This window comes from Heptranchias perlo, chromosome 37, assembly GCF_035084215.1.
Source record: "Heptranchias perlo isolate sHepPer1 chromosome 37, sHepPer1.hap1, whole genome shotgun sequence".
Lineage (NCBI taxonomy): Eukaryota > Metazoa > Chordata > Chondrichthyes > Hexanchiformes > Hexanchidae > Heptranchias > Heptranchias perlo.
The window spans coordinates 5731637-5752268 of record NC_090361.1 but is presented as its reverse complement, the minus strand read 5'-3'; the positions used below and the strand labels follow the sequence as shown (position 1 = coordinate 5752268).

Below are 20632 nucleotides of genomic sequence, written 5' to 3'. Positions count from 1 at the left end.
CAGGGGAGGGATTGTGATGGTAAAAAAGTATGCGGTTATGACTTAGTGCCCACTGTAACATATTTTCTTATCTTGCATTTGATCATCAGTGCATTAAACTAATTTTTTTGGGCAGAGGATCAGTCAGCTAGTTCAGGCAAATGGACCAATTTCCACACAAACCCTCCACGGTCTCCAACACCCTAAATTGTTAACTCTTTGAGGCCTACACAGCAGCACTTCGACATCGCCAAAGATCATGCAACTCAAATCCTTGGCGTCTGCTGTGGGTTCTTCTCAGTGTCAACAACAACAGCAACAACTTTCATTTATATAGCGCCTTTAATGTAGTAAAACACTCCAAGGCGCTTCACAGGAGCGATTATCAAACAAAATTTTGACACCGAGCCACATAAGGAGACATTAGGACAGGTGACCAAAAGCTTGGTCAAAGAGGTAGGTTTTATGGAGCTTCTTAGAAGGAGGAGAGAGATGGAGAGGTTTAGGGAGGGAATTTCAGAGCTTAGGGCCAAGGCAGCTGAAGACACGGCCGCCAATGGTGGAGCTGTGAAAATCGGAGATGCTCAAGAAGTCAGAATTGGAGGAGCGCGGAGATCTCGGAGGGTTGTGGGGCTGGAGGAGGTTAGAGAGATAGGGAGGGGCGAGGCCATGGAGGGATTTGAAAACAAGGATGAGAATTTTAAATTTGAGACGTTGCCGGACCGGGAGCCAATGTAGGTCAGCGAACACAGGGGTGATGGGTGAACGAGACTTGGTGCGAGTTAGGATCCGGGCAGCAGAGTTTTTGGATGAGCTGAAGTTTACGGAGGGTGGAGGGTTCTCAGGTTGCCAGTCAGAGCAGGAAGTGATGGCAACAGGGGTTCACCTCAATGCAGTTTGCCTCAGGGAGATTCAAGGCACCGTCTGCAAACAAATTACATTACGGCCAGCATTTCAAATCCAAAAAAAGTGTGACAGGGCAGGATGGGTTAGGTTTTGGAAGGAAAGGGTGAGAAACAGGAGATCTAAAAGGAAAGAAAAGAGGTAAGATGGACAGGTGAAGAACTGACTACCATGGCCAGGTCTGCCTCCTTCCCTCCTCCATCATCAATTAAAAAGGCTAGCTCGAGGGTGCTGGACTACAAAGCGGTGAAAGTTATGTAACAGAGCTCTGGTTAGACCCCCATCTGGAGTACTGTGTTTAGTTCTGGGCACTGCATCTCAGGGAAGGATATATTGGCCTTGGAGGGGGTGCAACGCAGATTCACCAGAATGATACTGGGGCTAAAAAGGAAAAATTATGACGACAGCTTGCATGGACTCGGCTTATAATCTCTTAAATATATCGTAAAAGATTAAGCGGTGATCTAATTGAAGTGTTTAAGATGATTAAAGGATTTGATAGGATAGAGAGAAACTATTTCCTCTGGTGGGAGAGTCCAGAACAAGGGGGAATAATCTTAAAATTAGAGCTGGGCCATTCAGGGGTGATGTCGAAAAGCACTTCTTCTGTAAAAGGGTAGCGGGAATCTGGAACTCTCTCCCCCCAAAAAGCTGGAGGCTGGGGGTCAATTGAAAATTTCAAAGCGGAGATTGATAGATTTTTCTTAGGCAAGGGTATTAAGGGATACAGAACCAAGGCCGGTAGATGGAGTTAAGATTCAGATCAGCCATGATCTAACTGAATGGCGGAACAGGCTCGAGGGGCTGAATGGCCTACTCCTGTTCCAATGTTCTACTTATGTTCCAGAGCATTAACCTGGCCGCCACAAGGATTGTTATCTCCTGGTTGTTTTGCATAAAGCACTCTGGTATATCATTTACAGACATCTGAAAATAATTAACAGTGTAAGCTGACAATTCAGTGCAGTCGTGAGGGAGTGGTGTATTGTCAGGAAGTGCTGTCCTTCAGATGATACTTTAAGCCAAGTCTGCTGGTTCAGGTGGATGTTAAAAATCCTACGGCACAATTTGGAGAAGAGCAGGGGGCTCCCCGTGTGTCCTGGCCAACACTCCTCCCTCAACCAACACCAGATGAACTGGTTATTCACCTCATTGCTATTTGTGGGATCTTGCTGTGTGCAAAATGACTACCACGATTGACCAGAATATGATGGTCACTGCACTTCAAAGTAATTGATTGTATGTGAAGCGCTGAGATGTCGGAGAGATGTAATAATGTACCAGATATAAAGGCAAATATTCAACGATTTTCTTGTAAAATGACACACTGATGTAAACTTCAGGAAATCCATTAAAAAAATATATTTCCTGATCTTGCATTATGCTAACTTACTTAATAATCATTAACAGGGACAGCCTGCAAATGCAGGAGGACAATGAATGGGAACCATTAAGCACACAGCAATGTAATGTGGGGTGTGGCCATCATTTAAGTGTGAAACTCTCACCACTGGTTTGGCTGGTCTAGATTTAATGACTCGATTGCAATCAATCAGTATCAAAAGCTCACTCCTCTAGATATCATTAATGTCGATGGATGGAAAACCAGAGGCGGGATAGGGAGAAATTTTTTTTTACTCAGCGAGTTGTTGTGATCTGGAATGCGCTGCCTGAAAGGGTGGTGGAAGCAGATTCAATGGCACCTTGCAAAAGGGAATTGGATATATAGTCGAAAAAGAAAAATTTTCAGGGCTATGGGGAAGGAGCAGGGGGAGTGGGACTAATTGGAGCCAGAACAGAAACGATGGGCCGCATGGCTTCCTCCTGTGCTGCAAGATTATGTATTTTCTATCAAAAATAGGGCAGTAAAAAGGGACACTTGGCACACTGATCCCACTCCTTGCAGTCTTTCAGACTCTCCTCGGAGAAGTGAATGACCTCTGGTACAATTCCAAGATATTTCAACAAAAAAAAATCTTCCCCACCTCTGAAAATTCCAACATTTCATTGCGACACAACAATCTAACGTTATTCGACCGTGACCAATTGCATTCCACAGATGGTATTTCCATGGACCTGGCCAGCAGGACTGCAACCATGGTAACCATACCTTGGACAAGAGACAAAATTGTCACAACGCACATTGCATGTTGGTGTCATGGTGACATTTTTCTCTATTTAAAATAAAGCAAAGTCGCCCCAGTGTTTCACCTGGTTTTACACCAATGTTCTTCTGAACACCTGTCAGGACCATCATGTGGAGAGTGGTGTGCTTTCGTTTTCTTTTAAAAAGCAGAAATCCTTCTCAATTTTTTTCTCCCGCTTCTCCTTTAGGCGTGGAGTTGTGCTGGGCTAAGGTTGAATGAGTGCCAGTCATGCTCTCACACCTCACTCAAGGGGGCATTCTTCATGAGTGAAGCTGGACAACCTTATGAACTGTGGAAGGAGGAAAATCACAGCAGAACCTGATCCTACTCACCCAATGTCCACACCCGTGTTGTCCCACAAGAGTCATTGGATAGTAATCAGAAACTGGGTGCTGGCTGATTCTTTCCCCGCCCCCACTCCCCTGCCGCAAGGTGCTGAGGCCAACTAGCACCCCTACTGCTGCTTCAGCCTAGATGTGTTAGCTGTATCAAACCAAAGATCGATCAGGTCTTCATGCCTCAACTCCTCACTGGGTGACTGAGCTACTGAAGGAGCTTGGGCGTGTTTTCAAACAAACCCAAATGAGATTGGAGCACACAATGTGGTGCCAGAATATTTGCCTGTATAATTCTGCGGGACCACCTCATCAGGGCACCCTGACAGCGCTGAACATGCAGCTGGTTACTCCTTACCGGAGGGGCACTTGCAGGCGAAGCCATTGACGATATCAGAGCACGCACCGTTGTTCACACAGGGATTGCTCTCGCACTCGTTAATATCGATCTCACAGTAGGTCCCCATGAACCCTGAATGTTATGACACAGAGAGAAAAGTTGATTTAATGGATGATATACATACGTTTAAACAATCATATGTACATACATATCTGCACGTGTACATACATATGGAGTAACGGAGCATGTTGTAGCAATAGGAGCAGGAGCTTAACAATTCAGACTGGATGCCAAAACATACAACCAGTGAGGAGGTTAGTATTAGCTGTGGTGTGAGTGGTGATTCTCAAATGTAAAACCAGGCACTCAAAAGACAACGGGGCAGATCTTGACTTTGTGCGACAGTGCAAGATGGGTGGAGAGAGATGCAATACGGGCAGCCGACTCACTATCGCCCGTCTTACACTATCACCCAAAGTCAAGGTCTACCCCAATGATCCTTATTAATCAAACCACACGATTGAATCCAAAAGTGCAGGACATCACTGGGGTTAAAAGGGTAGCAAGGAACGCTAGTTTAATCAAGAAGCAGTGGTTCGGTAACAGCAAGCCTGAGGTTCAAAAACTGGTTACAGGAGAACGGGAAGACTGAGGGAGGTAAGGAATTTCACAGGTTTGAAATCCTGGGAAAGAATGAGTTAGATCGCAATGGATAATAGCATACACTGGTGGATACACTAGGAATGGAATGGGCCATGTACTAAGCCAAAGTTTAAATGGTTCTGTGTACAGAAGATCTGAATGACATGATTACAGTGAGCAGACAATTGGCACACGGGGAGTCAAGTGTCGTCTTCAAGTGAAGCAGGCATAGAGGCAGGGGTATATTTGTATCAGGTATGCTGATGTAATTCAATACCCATTTTAAAGTCATACATCCTGTCCTATATTACATTGCCAGTATAAATTCCTGTGTCCAGATTTCTAATAGAAACTGTTAATTTAAACTTGTCACACTGTAATTGCACCCTCCTGCCAGTGGTGGTGCTACAATGCCTCCACTGGTGGGAGGGTGTAATTACAGCGTAACTAACGTACATTGGCAGCTCCCATTATAAATGTGGACATGGGAACTTATAATGGAAAAAAGTTGATTGGAGGTGTGCACAGATACAAGATTCTTAATATATTATGGCTACATAGGTACAGATAGATAGACATCTACACACGTACAGACATGCTAGCTACTACTTAAAAGCAAATAATTAGTGTTTACAAGAATATATTATTCCCCATCAGGAGAATGTTCTCAAAGTATGCGCAGAGCAAAAAGACTTGTTTACATGGAAATAAAGATGTTTTCAGTTTATAACAGGGGTAGGAGGAGAGTTCAAAGACTTCAGAGCATAACAGTTACATGGACTGAATTCCAAAACACGCGACTAGTTAAGAGATTAGTATTAGTTGTGGTGTGAGAGGTAATTATGGAGTGTAAAACAAGGTACTCAGAAGACAACAATCCTTCTTATTAATCAGAAGAGCCTCACGCACAAAGGGGTGAGGATACACAGGCTGTTCAAACAGTTAGGATTTTTGTGGCTTGCTCACAAAAAAAGTCAAAGATTCTAATCATTGGAGTAATTTTGTCCTGGCAATTGTGAGGGATCAAGGTTCAGAGGTCAGGGCACTGCCAAGGTTGACAAGCATAGGACAGGAGATGACATAAATCAAGCAGTGGCGATTGGGGGATGCCAAGCTTGAGTTCTAAAAGTTTGCAGATTGTAGGGAGGGAAGGAACCCCACCTTTTTAGCAGGTCGTGGAATTGAATCAGTTGGAGTAGGAGAAGGTACAATGAGTCTTAAATTGGGGTGTTTAAGATAATTAAAGAATTCGATGGGATAGATAGAGAGAAACTATTTCCTCTGGAGGGAGAGGCCAGAACAAGGGGGGCATATCCTTAAAATTAGGCCGTTCAGGGGTGATGTCAGGAAGCACTTCTTCACACAAAGGGTAGTGGAAATCTGGAACTCTCTCCCCCAAAAAGCTGTTGAGGCTGGGGGTCAATTGAAAATTTCTAAACTGAGATTGATAGACTTTTGTTAGGCAAGGGTATTAAGAGATATGGAACCAAGGCAGGTAGATTTAGTTAAGATGCAGATCAGCCATGATCTAATTGAATGGCAGAACAGGTTCGAGGGGCTGAATGGCGCACTCCTGTTCCTACATTCCAATGCTCCTAATTTCAACACAGTGAGGATGAGGTAGGAGGAAGGGCATGCAGGATTTCAACAATTTGCATTTATTAGTGCCCTTAATGTTGGAAAATGTTCCACACGAGGAAAAATAAAAAAGAATGGAGTAGAGGGAGAGATGCATGCATGAAAGGCCAGAATCGGAGGAATGAAGGGTATTGTTGGGGGGGTGGGGAGTAAAGCCGGAGGAGGTCGCAGAGATAGGATAAGGAGAGGCCACAGAGCGATTTGAATACGATGCCAAAGATTTGAAAGTCACTGCCTCCAAGGGACAGGATGATGGACCAGAGAGACAAGATATGGGTAGCTGATGTTTGGACGAGTTGAAGCTTATGAAGAGTGGTGGATGGGAGGCCGCCAAGAAAGAAATTGAGTCTAGCGGGGACAGAAACACGAATAAGGTTTCAGCGGCCAAGAGGGTGAGGTGCTGGTGGAAGCATGCTATGTTCCAGAGATGGAGTATCATCGTGTTGGTGATGGATAGCATGTAGAGCTTGAGGTGTGGTTCTGGGATCATTCTCCTGGGGCCTTCAAATAATACGGGCACCATGGACTGCTTCAGAATAAAGAATAAAAGCATCATGGGTATTAATGTGTAGGATCACATTTCTGTGGTCAGAAGCCACCCAGATACTCATGGTGTGGTGCTCCTTCCTTTGCTATAAGGTTGAAGCATGGAGCACTGATTGTCGCATGGGTCCTTTTATAACACCCTGCACTCGAGGGAAGCCGGACAGGCAATAACAGTTCTGCGACCTTTCTAGTTGCTGTCTCCTTTCCCTGGCGAACATGGCTCTGTAAGTAGAGCTGGGGAGTGGGGCTGGAAGTAGAACCAGGAAGCAGACTGTTGAAATGGAAATTGACAAGCTGGCTGGGACGTTCCTGACCGTCCCAGGTGGCAGATGAGTCAGTGATTAAAGCCACAGTATTGATCATACTGTTGCTGGTGCAATTTTACAGCCAAGATACAGTTAAGCAAACTCATGCTGTAGCGTGTTTAACAAACCTTGCTTTCTGGACGGTTAGCAAAAAGAAATCTTTTCAAAAGTACTCAGGAACACCTGCTTCAGCACTACGCACTCAACTTAGGCAAGCAGAAAGCAAATGGTACGAGTGCAAGATGCTCTGACTGTGTGTGTGTGTGTGTGTGTGTGTGTGTGTGTGTGTGTGTGTGTGTGTGTGTGTGTGACTATCCATGTCTTTCTCCCTCTGCTTCTTTCGGTCTGTCCGTCTCTTTTACTACTACTATAATTCAAACTTTAAACCCAGCTCTCAGAACTCCTGAGTAAATGGAATGAGGGGCCTGTTTGGGGGGGGGGGGGGGGGGGGGGGAGATTGCGGGAAGTGGGGGGTGTACTCTTTCATGCCTGGAGAAGCATTCACCAGCTTTGGCCAGCTTTGTTGGCAGACAGGCCTGCACGACTGGCAGTGAATGCCATAGAGCAGCGAGGTTCAAAGAGAGAAATATGCAAAGAAGGATGAGGGTCCTTTCTTTTTATTTTCCACAGGAGTGCAATTGGAGTGTAAGTGCCTTTGTTGCTCCCCATATCCCTGTCTGGCGTGACAGTAATGTAGTATGTGAGTGGCAGGCCGTGTTGAAAGCACTGGCACCATACAGTACACTCGTTTTCACACAATAGACTATTTACACAGTAACGTAAAACGGATTCCAAAAGATGGGATTAATTGGAGGTTCATTAAAATAGAATACATTGCATAATTAACCTTTCCCGAGCCCTCACGGGACGTAGACCTTTTTATCTTTTTTGCCAATGACCAAACAGCCATTTTGGTGTGAATTGGGGGGTTGTTACCAAGAGGCTCTCTTAATTCTGGCTATGACTGAAGAAATGTATGTTCCTGCTGTCAGCTACAGTGTACGCACTTTAAACTACCAGATATAGAATCATAGAAAGGTTACAGCAAATCACATAATGAGTTTCCAAATACTCAATGCCCGTCTAATATTAGCTGAAGCTGCAATAATGATGTCCCACTCCCACCTCATTAACATCCCCTTTTCTCCCCCATTGAAACAACCCGATTATTTCCAGTGCACCTGACAAAGTAGATGGGAGATCTGAGAACAGATCTATCAGTAACTAGCACCTGCAGCTGAGTATCAGGGAGGGACCAGGATTCATATAATGAATGATTATTTGAACAGAATTGTTCTCCTCAGTAAATGTTAGAAAGCTAGAGTGTCTCTAATCTGCCCCCGTGTTACTAGGCCTCTGTATTTTCTGAAACTTCCTTATAAACCGGGCATTCTGATATCGCTGCTGTTTCTCCATACCCTGTTGATTGCAGTGACAAACCCGCAACATTGCTCATAACCACCGAGCCCCTTGGCCGTGGAATAAACTCACCTGATGTGAAACAGATCATCACAGACAGATACAAGCAAATCACCCACGTACATATTCTACAACAGCTTGTCAGGGAGACATAACTGAAAGTACTGGGGAGGTCCCTTAGCTTATTTGTAATACAATATACTAAAAATATCACATCTGCATGCATGTCCTGTGTCAACTTCCACCATTATAAATTCCAGTGTCCTCATTTATAATGGAGATTGCCTATGTAAACTTGTCACCCTGAAATTACACCCTCGGGCCAGTAGTGGCACTGTAGCGCCTAAGTTTTGTACCTCCCAGACCCGGAGCCTATAATGCAGAGAAACTCTTTAAAATGCAACCAGCCCTGTTTCTCGGCTTCCCAAATTGCCGCAAGTTTGGCGATTTAACTGCACTGGAAAGAGATGAGAGTGTATGTGTAGCAGTCAGGAGAGGGCGGGATCAAGATTGGCCGCTATGCACCCCCCCCTGCCGTTGAATAGCCCTCCAACACTCACTGACCTAAGCTTGCGATTTCACAACTAAAGAGTGGTCACTTCAGCAGAGGGCAGCTGTCGTTCAAGGAAAGCAGCAGCAGTCAATGCCTTGAGAAGAGATGGGAAGGAAGAAAGAATATGGAGGAGGAGACAGGAATGGGCCAACTAAAAGCTCAGGGATTCCAAGGGACGTTACGGTGAGGCACTTTTACTGCGTAGGCATACAGGGGAGTCCGTGATGACACAACATTGTCATCAACTGGCAACATAAATCATTTTTGAAATTATACAAACTAATATTAAGATCAGAATGCACTGCAGCCAATACAACATTCCCCAGCAGCCCCCCCACAAAGGAGCATTTCCAAGATTTATTCAGCATCTGATTTCAGGAACTAAGTTCACTCGAAACAACCTTATCAGCATCAACCCTCTAAAGAGTCAGTCTTGCCTACGTACTGCATTATTGTTTAATCCAGCCTCGAAATGTAGTCCCCCCGATGCATCTCTCTCCCCACCCCCACCCCCACACTGACATGGATCAGTGCTGGGGTCAGTTTGGACTGGCTCAGGGTGCTCACATTGTTAATGAATTCAGCCGGATTTACCACCTGGGGTTTTGTTTATAGAAAGTAATCTGGAATCTTTTATAACCACCGCCAGTGAAAACAGGTGGGGAGCAGTTGTGGCATTTGTGAGCCAAATCCATCCAAGAATCAGTTTTGGGGGGGGGGGAAAGCTGGGTCAGAGAGTGACTGAGGGAACAATGGCGTCACGCCCTCCCCTGAATCCGAGCCATCAGATACATCCAGTGACACCGCTCTCCTACATCCTAACGGGACGTTGCCTATCTGATTTAGGAAGTGGTGACCCACCCCAGCTCAGAATGGATCCTTAAAGCTAATTTAATAGAGAAAGCTCAACTCCAACTGTCGTCAACAGTATTTTCTTTTTAATGGCTATTTTGGCCTGTTACCTCCCATGAGAAGCCCCTCTCCATTTGGCTCCTGTAGTAAAATTTCACAGGCCTTTTCATTCCAGTCAGGAGTGACTCCAAGACCTGGCGTACTGAGGGGGAGCTCAGGTACCTGCAATGCTACAGCACTGACAGTCTCCGCAGGAAGATCCAATTTTGGCTAGTGTGGAGTGGGTTTGCCAGACTCAGCTGTATTATTAAATTGCGGGGAAGGGTAAAGGAAGTCTCTCCTATGGGTAAGTTGGAGCTCGGGATCTTTTCCACAATTGCGTGAGTGTGGTCCTTACAGGGTGACTAAATGGAGCATCTGTGGATATGAAATGTATGACACATGACCTCAGGGCTATGGGGAAAGAGCAGGGGGGAGTGGGACTAATTGGATAGCTCTTTCGAAGAGCCGGCACAGGCACCGTGGGCCGAATGGCCTCCTTCTGTGCTGTAAGATTCTATTATGGTGATAGAAAGAGTCGAGGTTCCCACTCCTTATCCCAAGGCTTCTTCGACAGCACCGCCCTATGATTCGCAGCATGAATCCTGGAGGGGGGGGCGGGGGTTAAATGGAGGGGGCAGTAGACAGGAATGAAAGTAGTAAAATTAGAAAGGATTAAAGAGGAAAATTCACATCGACCACCGAAGCCATTTTGAGAGTGTTGACAGCTCTCTATTTCTCGCCCTCAGCTCCACGCCACTCTTTCACGTGTGTTTACTTTCATCTAAATCTCGAGCTGCAGGGCGCCCGTTATGAGTGTTGCATCAGAGCAGTTCTAAGCTGCATCCATAAAGGATCCAGGAGATGCACTTTTGCAGGAGGGACCTTGTTTGTGCAGCACAATGTGCTGATGCAGCCTTTCCTCCCCTAGCCATTTACTGTTAGAAATACAAAGCATCCTCTCCAGACCATATCATTAAAAGGCGGCCAATTTTTTTTTTGTGTTTATTATTAAAAACTTTCCCCAGGGAAAAATTTAAACTCCACCAAACTCTCGAGGGTTGAAATTAATGATGGAGGGAATATTCAGCCTCCCAATATGTGGTGTGCCGGTGAACAAAGAGGATTTCCTCAGTGAAAGGGTGCAGGCCCAGCCCTCCTGTACTCCGCAGTGTATTAAAATTCTGAGCACACACCCAATGTCTCGTTCCCACCTCCCCTTCGTCTCCCAGCAGCTTCAAGGTCTGAAACTAATCTTGAGGTGTTTTCCATCCCACATCTTTAAAGGGGCACTGCTGCACTGGCTGTGCGCACCAACATAAGGGCTTCAAACTGCTCCGTTTGTGTGATTTTTCTTCTTTTCTTTGTCCAGCTGTCTATGTGGCCTTTTCTCAAATGTAAATCTCCATTGAAGCTCGTAGTTTGAATATAATGACTCTTCTTTTGAGTGTTGGGCAGCAAGGAGTGAAAAAAAAAGTAATCCCAAATTCTAGATTGTCTTTTTTTCTCCCCCATCCCCCTGTTTTGCTCATTTTCCTCTCTCCCGAGAGCAGGGACCAGCTTGAGGCAGAAGGAAGCAATATGGCCCATCGTGCTCCTGCTGGCTCCCTGAAGGAGTTGCCGAAGCTGGACGTCAGCAGGCTCTGTGACCGCGATGGACGTCCCAGCACAGCCTGATCCGATCCTCACCCGCGACACCCCCGACACCTCTCCCACCCCCGACACCTCTCCCACCCCCGCGCACCCCTCCCACCCCCGACACCTCTCCCACCCCCGCGCACCCCTCCCACCCCCGCGCACCCCTCCCACCCCCGCGCACACCCTCCCTCCCCCGACACCCGCGCACCCCTCCCACCCGCGCACCCCTCCCACCCCCGACACCCCTCCCACCCCCGACACCCCTCCCACCCCTCCCACCCCCGCACCCCTCCCACCCCCGACACCCGCGCACCCCCTCCCACCCGCGCACCCCTCCCACCCCCGACACCCGCGCACCCCCGACACCCCTCCCACCCCCGACACCCCTCCCACCCCTCCCACCCCCGCACCCCTCCCACCCCCGACACCCGCGCACCCCCTCCCACCCGCGCACCCCTCCCACCCCCGACACCCGCGCACCCCTCCCACCCCCGACACCCGCGCACCCCTCCCAACAGGGTCAAACTGAATCGGGTGCACCGCCCCAGCTGATTTTGTCCTCTCTATTCTGGGGTCAAGGCACAGTTGGGGCATGGCTTCCTCCCCAGATGGGATTAGCCAACTCAGCGCAGTCCAGAAGTCAAGCTCGGTTGCCTTCGAAGAGCGAAGTTTACCAGGAAACCTTCAGCCGAGCGTATTTTCCAGAAACGACGACGGGGACACCGAACAAGCAATAATCAACTTGGTCGCTCGTTAAACACCCTGCCCGAAATTCAGCTCCGCTGAGTTCAGAATTGAACATTGGGCGGCGTTATAAAGGGCGGCAAGTGTGATTCCATCTGTACTGCACCACCACCCACGTCCATTTTCACCCCCAACGCATCCATTTTGGTTATCACTCTTATTTGTTTGGTTCTGATTCATTAACTGAGGGAAGGTGCATTTTTAAAAGAACATTTCTACTGTGTAATTAGTAGCGATAGAGAAGAGTAATTTTTCATGAATGGGGCTCCTTACCTGGCATACAGATGCATGTGAATTCTCCAATTCGGTCCAGGCAGGTAGCGTCATTCTGGCAGGGCATGGACAAGCACTCATTGATGTCAGTCTCACAGCGAGGGCCCGTGTACCCATTCCCACACTGGCACTGAAACGAACCTTCGGTATTCACACATTTTCCAAAGTGCTCACATGGATTGGCACCTTCAAACGACAAACAAATAAATAAATGGATGACATACACAGTCCCGGAGACACTTCTGAACTGTGCAGTGCTGAAGCAGTGAGGCTTCCAAGCAAGTGCCTTATATCCTCGTGTATAAGGCGGCCCAACTACAAGGCAGCACTTCTAAATCCAACCCATGCAGAAGATGCCCCAGTCGCTGATTCAATAAAAGAAAAAGACTTGCATTTATGTAGCTCCTTTCATGACCTCAGGAGGTCCTAAAGTACTTTACAGCCAATGAAGTACTTTTGAAGTGTAGTCACTGTTGTAATGTAGGAAACGCGGCAGCCAATTTGCGCACAGCGAAGTCCCACAAACAGCAATGAAATAAATGACCAGATAATCTGATATAGTGCTGTTGGTAGAGGGATAAATATTGGCCAGGACACCAGAGAGAACTTCCATGCTCTTCTTCAAAATAGTGCCCATGAGATCTTTTATGTCCACCTGAGAGAGCAGATGTGGCCTTGGTTTAACATCTCATCTCAGAGACGACTCCTCTGACAGTGCAGCACTCCCTCAGCACTGCACTGGGAGTGTCAGCCTAGATTATGTGCTCAAGTCTCTGGTGTGGGACTTGAACCCACAACCTGCTGACTCAGAGGTGAGAATGCTACCCACTGAGCCACAGTTGACACTGGTAATGCTGACAGACTGGTCCATGTGCTGCCACTGCTGTGCACAGACAGGTGACGAGAGACCAGGAGCTGAGAGGGGGGAGCAGGAGACAAGCAACTGCAGGGACGAGAGGATCAGGAGACTGGGTGCCGGAGGCAGGTAAATGGCACCAAGCAGGAGCAGCTGAACTGCTCTGGGTGAGCAACAGCACCATCCACCAGAATGGCTTGGGGAGAGGAAGGACCTACTTGAGGGTCTCCATATCAACCGTTCAACTTACATTTATTTAGGGCCCTTCACATAGCAGACATCTCAAGGAGGAGCAGTGGACTCCGGGCAGAAAATAAAGGAGAAACTAGGGGAGGAGACTGAAGACGTGGTGAAAGAAGTAGGTTTTGAGGTTGGGGAGGAGGTAGCAAGATGTTTGAGAAGTGAGTTAGAGAGCATCAGAACATACAGGATCGGAAAAGACCAGCGTAGTCCATCTTGCCAGCCCCAGCATTCCTCAGTACACGGTGGCTGATGGCTCCACAGGGCAGAGAGGGAGGAGGTGGCAGTGCAACAAACCCGAGTCAAAGGAGAATAGAGTAGGTGCTGCAACGCAAGATTAGAGAAGATTGCAGAGGTCAGGTGAGGGAAGCCATGGAGCAATTTGAAGATGTGGGCAAGGATTTTAGAAGTTGACCTGCTGGAGGACAGAAGTCAGTAGACCAGGGATGGGTGGAAGGATGTTTTGTGGGACATGGTGATCTGGATGAATTGGAGTTTGTGTAGGTGAATGTCAGAGAGAAAATCAACTACTTTAAAATCGCCAACAGAAATTCTGCTGAGGTTAATATTTTCTGATAGGAAATGGGAGGGTCCTTCTGGACTTTCCTTCAATTTTAACCTGTTGTAATTAATGGGGTAAATCGTTAAGGTGACCTATAGGTGGCTTGTCCTCTCTCAGGAGATCCATTCCCTAGGGGAACAAACTCATACATACCTATTGAGCACTCATCAACATCCTGATTACAGGCTGGTCCAGTGAATCCCGAGGGACATGTGCAGATAGCTTGCCCGGTTACTGGATTGGTGTCGCAGATAGCCCCTTCGTGACACGGGTTGCTGACACAAGCATCATCAAGGTGGCAGAGCAGGCCTGCAAGTCAGTAACAGAAGAGTTAGGAGTGTCAGGGAGGATCCAGTGGCCTTGTGAGCAATTACCAGCTGCTACGTACAGACAATCGGAGCTGGCTAGCATGGTTCATCAGAAGCAATGCCAAAACACCAAAGGAGTTACTCTGCCTCAGACATGGGCCTTGATTTTGCGACAAATGACCTAGGTTGTTGATCTATTCCCCCACCCCCCCAACTCTCCTATTGGTGTAGACTCATGTTGGGGTATGGTTCCACAGGCACTGGGGGCCCTCCAGTGCCTTACAAAAGAGGTCCATTCTTCATGTGAGCGCCAGTCGGTGAGCAATGACAGGCTATTTAACCACAGAAAACCCAATCCTCACCCGCCATCCACACACTTATGAATTTCCCAGCAGGGACCACTAGCTGGGAATGAGTGGGAACCCTCGATGATTTTTCAATCTTCCCTTGCTCAAGCTGAAGCCATTTTTAGCATCTCTGTCATCCTCCCAGCTGAGTTCGGCGAACGCAGCACAGACTCTCCTTGCTTGTACGCTTCAGTACCACACTGGGCTGATCCAGCGGATATTATTCAGGGACCAAGGAAATATAAAATGAAGTTAATCGCCCTTCCACCATGTAGAATATTTGAATTGCAGGTTCCGACAGGCCAATCACTCACTCAAAGTAATTTTGAAATTCAGCATCAATTACTTAATATGCCTCCGTTTGTGTGCTGGGTCTACCAGACATGTTCATTTTTCCTCTTGTAGACTAACAGCTGAGACCACATGCAATGTCCTATGTCATAAATCCTTCAACTATAGACACAGATCCAGTTTGTCATTGCTGCAACTTGTGTCTCCCCGAGGTCTCCATTGCCTCCAGAAAATTAACAGTTTCTTCCAACAACACAATGCAGTGTGTTCTATCTACAGGATGCACTGCAGCAAGTCGACAGCACCTCCCAAGCCCGTCACCTCCATCCTACAAAGACAAGGGCAGCAGATGCATGGGAAAGCCATCACCTCCAAGTTCCCCTCCAAGTCACACACCATCGCGAACCTTCGTCGTCGCTGGGTCAAAATCCTGGAACTCTCTACCTAACAGCACTGTGGGAGAACCTTCACCACACGGACTGCAGCGGTTCAAGAAGGCGGCTCACCACCACCTTCTCAAGGGGCAACTGGGGATGGGCAACAAATGCCGGCTTTGCCAGCGATGCCCATATGCCGAGAATGAGTAAAGAAACATATACACGTTGGGGACCCGCACGGCCGAGTGACAGTCTCGGCGGTTACCTGTCTTTCCGATGCGGCATTCGCAGAAGAAGGATGCCACCCGGTCATGGCACGTGGCTCCGTTGAAGCACACTGCCGTGGCACAGTCGTCGATGTTCTCGCTGCAGTCGTCCCCCGTCCAGCCATTGACGCACACGCAGGTGTGGCCACCTGGAGTGTTGAAGCAGGTTCCTCCGTTGTGGCAAGCGTTGGGTTGCAGGTGACATTCGTCCACATCCTCCGTGCAAAACTGACCTGGAAGGGAAATGATCTCACAAGGGTTAGAGATCACAAAGGCCCCTGCAGGCAGTTAACGAGCTGCCCTGCCTTTGCATGCTTTGGTCATGCGACCAATCAGCCTCTAAAATAAAAGAAAAACAGATGGGAGGTGCGGCAAATTAGCAGGATGCCCTTTCACCTCTTGGATCTGGCTCAATCCAGTCTAGTGATAGATGACAATTCTTTGGTTAACATATCCAGGACATCACAGAGTGTACAGCACAGAAACAGGCCATTCGGCCCAACTGGTCTGTGCTGGTGTTTATGCTCCACACAAACCTCCTCCCACCCCTCTTTATCTCACCCTATCAGTATAATCTTCTATTCCTTTCTCCCTCATGTTCCCCTTAAATGTATCTTTGCTATTCGCCTCAACTACTCCTTGTGGTAGAGAGTTCTGCATTCTAATCACTCTCTGGATAAAGAAGTTTCTCCTGAATTCCCTATTGGATTTATTGGTGACTATCTTATATTTATGGCCCCTAGTTTTGATCTCCCCCCACAAGTGGAAACATTTTCTCCACGTCTACCCTATCAAACTCCTCTATCAGGTCACCTCTCAGCCTTCTCTTTTCTACTCAGTTTCTCATGGGGAAGAAAACTGCCTACAAGTTGGCGATCTCAGATAGACTCATTCGTAAGGATAAAAACAGAAAATGCTGGAAAACACACAGCAGGTCAGGCAGCATCTGTGGAGAGAGAAACACAGTTAACGTTTCAGGTCGATGACCTTTCATCAGAACTGGATGAGGAAAATCTGATGAAAGGTCATCCAGCTGAAATGTTTTTATTTCAGATTTTCCCGCATCTGCAGTATTTTGTTTTTGTCATTCGTAAGGATGGCCGGTGTGGAAAATGGAAATGTCACTTTGGTCTGGTAATGGGGTTAAGGGACATTGTTGGGGTGCAGGAGAGGAAAGGAAAGCTTCATTCTAGGGGGGCATAGATAAGGTAGATAGTCAAAATCTTTTCCCAAAGGTAGGGGAGTCTATAACGAGGGGGCATAGATTTAAGGTGAGAGGGGAGAGATACAAAAGGGTCCAGAGGGGCAATTTTTTCACTCAAAGGGTGGTGAGTGTCTGGAACGAGCTGCCAGAGGCAGTAGTAGAGGCGGGTACAATTTTGTCTTTTAAAAAGCATTTGGACAGTTACATGGGTAAGATGGGTATAGAGGGATATGGGCCAAGTGCAGGCTATTGGGACTAGCTTAGTGGTATAAACTGGGCGACATGGACATGTTGGGCCGAAGGGCCTGTTTCCATGTTGTAAACTTCTATGATTCTATGATTCTAAATCAACCTGTGCTACACCTGACATGGGAGTGCTTGACGATGGCATTACTTTCCAGGCAGTGGAGCATGTTTTCTTCTGTTTGTAAAATTAAAGAACATTTCTCGAGTTTATCATGCTAGCTTAGTAAAATATCTTTTCTTTAGCTTTGCACACAGAGAAGTATATATCCCCTGGAAAATAGGTTTTTCATTCCCAAGCAGTGATCTTTCTCAGCTCAGTGAACATAAAAAACAAACGTAGATTTGCATTTAGATTTTCTGGATTAGCACAGTTCATGTCGCACTCCAGTGCAGTACTGAAGGAGTGCTGACTGTCTGTCAGCTGAGACATTAAACCGAGGCTCCATCTGCCCTCTCAGCTGGATGTAAAAGATCCCACAGCACTATTTGAAGAGCAGGGGAGTTCTCCCAGTATCCTGGCTAATATTTATCCCTCAACCAAAATCACTAAAAACAGATTATCTGGTCATTACCTCATTGCTATTTGTGGGACCTTGCTGCGTGCAAATTGGCTGCTGTGTATCCTACATTACAACAGTCACTACGCTTCAAAAATACTCCTAGTTCTGATAAAGGGTCCATACCCAAAACATCTCCTCTCTTCTCTCCACAGATGCTGCCTGACCTGCCAAGCATTTCCAGCATTTTATGTTTTTGATTCAAAAGAACTTCATTGACCGCGAAGCGTTTTGGGATGTCCTGAGGGCGTGAAAGTCATTACATAAATGGAAGTTCTCTCTTTCTTTAATACTGTAGTTGATTTGGTTTTAATAAGGAATAAGGTTTCGGATATGATTTCTTGTCTTTTCCAGCCTCAGCTTCAGCCCCTGCACTAGTTTGTTAATCTAATGAGAGGGAGGACGTGATGTTTCTATTCATTGCTAATGCTGACATACCTGTCCACTCAGGTGTGCACTGGCAGTTGTAGGTATTTACACCGTCTACACAGGTTCCTCCATTCATGCACTTGTGTTCAGGGCAATCATCAATGTTAATTTCACAGTTCTGTCCTTCAAAACCTGATGAGGAAAAAAAAAACACAAGGAATAAGCTTCCTGAATCCCAACCGTAATTGTAAGATTGGGAACTTGATAATGAATTGAGCCCCAATGTAGATTTTCACTTATTCAATTGGCACACCCTGAATCCATAGGAAGCAAACACGAGGCAGTGAGTGACTGGGCAAGGATGCAATTGAGGGCTTCAAATCGCACTGTAAAGGGTAAGTTAGCCATTTCAGTTTTAAGGAGCGGTCCTATTTAGTTGCGGGGAGGGCCCTCAGAGCCTATGCCATGTGCCAGTGTGCTGCACATCACCGATCCACGATGACATTGCTACTCTGGAGGATTAACCTCTATTGCACCATGGCTGAATTACTTTGTTCAGGCACAATCGGGCCATCAGCAGCACAGACTGGATAACCACCGTGACTATAACAATTACCACGTCGATCTTTATACCGCTGAGTCGGAAATATTGGGAATAATTTTAACCTAACCTGCCCATCAGTAAACCCACCGGATGGGGTGGAACGCTGGTTTTACACTCCGCCCGATATTACTCTCTGCTGACTTCAGTGGGGAGTACAATCGGGGCGGGCTGTAAAACTGGCATTGCACCCGATCCTGTCAAATTTCCTGACGGGCAGGTTAGGTTCAAATCAGGTTAGTTTTGAACTTACCCCCATTCAGGAGTAGGCGGTGTCCTCTGGATTACTGTTCTGGACAAGGTGGAACAGCTTATAATGGTGTACATTATCTAGTCCTTTTAGAATCCTAAAAACAGCAATCATATCAGCACTCAACCTTCCCGTTCCCAGTGAGAATATGCCCAAATTCCATAATCTCTCCTCATAACCCAATCCCTCCATCCCCTCAATCATCCTGAGAGTAAAATATCATAACCTGTGATTCATTCCCAGTTAATGCTTATTCATAGAATCATAGGAGGATACAGCACTTAAGGAGGCCATTTGGCCCATCGTGCCTGTGGCGGCTCTTTGAATGAGCTGTCCAATTAGTCCCACTCCCCTGCCCTTTCCCCACAGCCCTGCAAATTTTTACCCTTCAAGTATTTATCCATAAATCATCCAAACCCTCAAATACAGCCTGGCACACCTCCCAGGTACCCAGTGTTGCACCCGTAATGTATTAACAGTGTGGCTCACATAAACTGGGAGGCACTTTGTTTGAAGCTGTATATCATTCGAAGTGAGAACGAGGTGCAGTGGAGAACTTTTGTGCGCCCGCTGTCCTATGTCACTCTGCCGTGCTGCTGTTCTCCGAGCGAGGGGCCCTTCTGACTCACATTAATTCAGTGCATTTGATGTGAAATACTTCGAATTGCTTCCTGTCCCATAGAAAGCCATTTCCTGCCAAGGCCCGTGAGCCTGAAAAGAATCTGACATCTGACATAAATATCCCCGCTCGGTTATTCAGGAAGCTTTGGCCGGTCGCCAGGTAGTCATTTGCCTTTTAAAAAAAATTCTTTTAAAAAAAAATCTAATATGAACTTGCGACCTCTGTAATATACGAGCACCGATGACACTGTGACCTCCGTCACATATTCCCTGTTTGACCGGCCCTTCTGACCCCACCGCCTTAGTTGCAATCAGCCTTGGATTTGCAACCAGTTTTATTGTGCACTGATTGGTTCCTTTTAGGGATCAGTACAGTGCCACCTCCAAGTTCAAAGATTGTCCCACATGAGAATTGTAAGAACATTTAGGAATGGAAAAGCCCATCGGGCCCAAACTACCCTGTCTTGTTACTATGTCCACATCTCATCTGGGTTGCTTCAACCGGTCTACGTCAGTGATGGGCTTTACTGGGTGGTTCATGTTTTAAATACCATCTGTTAAAATGAACCGAATGTGTGCCCACTATAAAGCATGGCATTGGGCCAAGGGTGCAACTGTTTTAAAAAAAAAGTATGCCAAACATGTTATGGAATCTGTCCGCTGATCACTGGGTGCTACCTTGTGTTGAACAGACTGACCCTAAATGCAAAAGGTGGATTGACTCTGTTGCTCCCTCTCCAGACTCTCTAATATTCACTTTCTGGTTATAGAGCCATGGAACCTCAAAGGGCCACTGCGCAGTAAAATTGGCTACAGCAGTATTGCGGGATTGTCGTATGAGGAGAGATCGAGTAGACTAGACCTGTATTCTCCAGAGTTTAGAAGAATGAGAGGTGATCTCATTGAAACATACAAAATTCTTACAGGGCTCGACAGGGTAGATGCAAGGATGTTGTTTCCCCTGGCTGGGGAATCTAGAACCAGGGGTCACAGTCTCAGAATAAAGGATAGGCCATTTAGGACTGAGATGAGGAGAAATTTCTTCACTCAGAGGGTGGTGAATCTTTGGAATTCTCTACCCCAGAGGGCTGTGGAGGCCCAGTCATTGAGTACATTCAAAATAGAGATTGATAGATTTCTAGGTATTAAAGGCATCAAGGGATATGGGGATGGTGCAGGAAAAT

At 46.8% G+C, this 20632-nt stretch overlaps 1 protein-coding gene across 2 annotated transcripts in view; it reads right to left on the bottom strand.

The window, feature by feature from the left end:
- notch3 (notch receptor 3) overlaps positions 1-20632 on the bottom strand; it is a 126358-nt gene that overhangs the window by 40267 nt on the left and 65459 nt on the right. For both annotated transcript variants that reach the window (XM_067973025.1, XM_067973026.1), the window contains exons 5-9: positions 18046-18168; positions 15600-15833; positions 14165-14320; positions 12354-12539; positions 3723-3836 (exon numbers count right to left, since the gene is read on the bottom strand). In XM_067973025.1, coding sequence (XP_067829126.1) covers positions 3723-3836; positions 12354-12539; positions 14165-14320; positions 15600-15833; positions 18046-18168 — 813 coding nt within the window. The remainder of the gene's footprint in view (positions 1-3722; positions 3837-12353; positions 12540-14164; positions 14321-15599; positions 15834-18045; positions 18169-20632) is intronic.